At 62.7% G+C, this 2,584-nt stretch overlaps 1 protein-coding gene across 1 annotated transcript in view; it reads right to left on the bottom strand.

Moving 5' to 3' along the window:
• Nucleotides 1-109: 109 nt before the first annotated feature.
• Nucleotides 110-2,584, bottom strand: part of KMT2D (lysine (K)-specific methyltransferase 2D) — a 25,748-nt gene continuing 23,273 nt past the window's right edge. The window contains exons 52-58 of the mRNA XM_009883188.1: nucleotides 1,672-2,584; nucleotides 1,372-1,508; nucleotides 1,099-1,229; nucleotides 728-1,013; nucleotides 528-601; nucleotides 293-401; nucleotides 110-202 (exon numbers count right to left, since the gene is read on the bottom strand). The exon at nucleotides 1,672-2,584 is cut by the window's right edge and continues 22 nt beyond it. Coding sequence (XP_009881490.1) covers nucleotides 110-202; nucleotides 293-401; nucleotides 528-601; nucleotides 728-1,013; nucleotides 1,099-1,229; nucleotides 1,372-1,508; nucleotides 1,672-2,584 — 1,743 coding nt within the window. The remainder of the gene's footprint in view (nucleotides 203-292; nucleotides 402-527; nucleotides 602-727; nucleotides 1,014-1,098; nucleotides 1,230-1,371; nucleotides 1,509-1,671) is intronic.

Raw genomic sequence — 2,584 nt, 5'->3', positions numbered from 1 at the left:
TGTCCTGGCAGCCACCCCATGCCCAGCCACTCTGGCATCTCCCATGGCCCCGGTGGGTCTCGGTGAGGTCTCCAAAGCGGGGGCCACAGCCCCCAGCCCCTTTTCCCAGCTAGTTCATCCACTTTCGGCAGTTCCAAGCTCCACAGTGGCAGGGGATCTTGTGCTGGTCGTCCTCGAAGTCAAACTGGTAGTCGTAGGTGAGCTGGGGGGGGAACAGGGAGTCACCCATGGCACAGGGCCTGGCACCACAATTCCCGGCCCCCACCCCAGGCCCCCCATGCCCTTGTCTCACCTCCTCCCCCTTGGGGATGCGCCGGCTGGAGATGATGATGATCTTGTCCTCCTTGTCAAAGGTCACGACTTCGGCCACGCAGTTTGGGGCACATGAGTGGTTGATGTACCTGAGGGGAAGGGGGGGGGCGGCAGAGAGGTGCAGGGGTCAGTCCCGACCCTGGGGAGGCAGGACAGGTGGACAGTCACTGCTCCCTCTGGGGAGGTCCCACCACCCTGAAGCTCCCCATGCTCACCTGGCTGGGCCCCCCGTCAGCGTGGCGTCAATGACGTGCTCGTTGTTGATGCGGAACATGTAGATGCCACGGTTCTGGGGGGAGAACAGGGTGTCAGTGGCTGCATGCAGCCACCCCTCAGCCCCCCTGAGTCCCACCCACAGCCAACCAGAGCCCGCAATGGCCCCTGCAGGAGCCCCCAACATCCATGGTAGCCCCACCTGCTCCTCGTAGATCTTCTCTCGCCGGTTGGCCACCTCATTGCGGATGATGGTGCCGATGTACTCGATGACCATGGTGTGCTTCTCAATGTCCTTGGCTGCGTACAGCCCCAGCCCCTGGATGCGGGACCGCGCCAGGTAGACGTTGTTCTTCCACTCTGTCTTCAGGCGCCGGTACTGGGAGGACTTGGAGTGCACGAACTGTTTGCTGTAGGGCGTGTTGGTCTCACCCGTGAACGTGCTCTGGTAGGCCTTGGACATGCTTGTGCTGTTCAGGGTGTGGGGCCTGCCGGGGAGAGGGGTAAAAGGGTGTCAGTGTTGAGGGATACCCAGGGATTCCATCTCTCCTGGTGGATCCCAGACCTGCTTACCGCTTGTAATGGGTGAGGATCTTGGGCTCGGAGCGGGCACAGCCGGTGGGGTTGATCATTAGCGGCAGTTCCATCAGCGGATGCCGCCCGTAGCGGAACAGGTAGTTCTGGCAGCTCTCAACGCCGGGCAGCTGCCAAGAAGGGAGTGGAGGGGCTGTGGGTTGAGCAGCAGCACCGCAGCCACCCCAGCCCTGCCAGTGTGGCCACTGGTCCCTTTTCCAGTGGGGATGTTCCCTAGTGCAGAGAGGAGACCCCCCCCTCCCTGGGACCTACCGACTCAGCGATGCGCAGCACTGCGTGCACCGTGAGGCCGAAGAGCTCCTCGCCCTTCAGGTATTCAGGGAAGAGTCGTAGCATGTCAGCTTCCTTCCTCATCATTGCTACTGGCTCGATGATCCGGTTCCAGACGGCTGTTGAGGGAAGGGAGGGTTGGAGCCAAGGACCTGCTGCAGGCTGCCCGCCGGTGCAGACCCCCAACTCAAGCCACCCCAAGACTTCCCATTGCCCCAGCCTCCCCATCAGCAGGACAAGGGGTGGAGGAAGGCAGCGGGCCGGTGCCTGCAGCTCTCTTACCCTGCGGTGAGGAGTCGGAGAAGACCAGATCCTCCAGGCCCTGCTCGATGACTTGCACGACAAACTCAGGGCGGCCGTTGTTTTCGCAGATGGTGCAGCGGTAGCAGCAGCGGCGGTTGTTGGTCCGCAGGCTCCAGTAGATGCGTGTGGCCTCGTAGCCCACGGGGTAGAGGGCCGTGACACTGTGGAAGTCAGCCATCTGGTGTGGCAGGAGCTGCCCAATGGCATGGAAGACCAGCCCGCCCACGCGGAACATGTGGAGCCGCTCGCCACGTTGGATGATGCTGGCGATCTGCTTCACCTCATCCCGTTCGATGTAGACGCGTCGGAAGACGGTGAAGCTGCTCAGCTCCTGTTCGCAGGGACCCTTCAGCTTGTGCAAGGGGCACAGCATGGTCTTGTCCTTGAAGAACATGCACTTGGCGCGGATGGCGCAAGCAAAGTGGTAGACGCTGGGGCAGCGGATGCGGTTGCAGCTGTTGGTGGCGCCGGTTTTCTGGCACAGAGAGCACTTGGTCAGCAGCCCGCGATGCAGGGCCACCTCCACGTTGATCAGGGCCCCCCCCTGCGTCTCATAGACCTCCGTGGACCACAGGGCACAGTTCAGGTGGACCCAGAGATCAAGGTCGAGGTTGAGCAGGCGAGCTGGTCCATCTGTTGCCCCATCACCTTCCTCGTGGCAGAAACAGCATTTGCGCAGGTCCCGTGGCACCTTTTCAGGGCGCAGGGTGGTGCCCAGCTTGTCGATGAACTCCGCGATCTCCTTGTCACCGTCCCGCTTGGCCCCCCCTTTCTGGATGGTAACAAGGAAGCGAAGCCGTTTCCACCGCACCCCCTTCCACTTCTTCAGCCGGGGCCGTGCTTCATCCCCATCCTCCGGTGGCCGTGAGCGGGGCTGGAAGCGGGGGGGCGG

This window comes from Charadrius vociferus, unplaced genomic scaffold (assembly GCF_000708025.1).
Source record: "Charadrius vociferus isolate BGI_N301 unplaced genomic scaffold, ASM70802v2 scaffold564, whole genome shotgun sequence".
Taxonomy (NCBI): Eukaryota; Metazoa; Chordata; class Aves; order Charadriiformes; family Charadriidae; genus Charadrius; species Charadrius vociferus.
The sequence above is the reverse complement of the archived record's forward strand: the minus strand, read 5'-3'. Positions and strand labels throughout refer to the sequence as shown.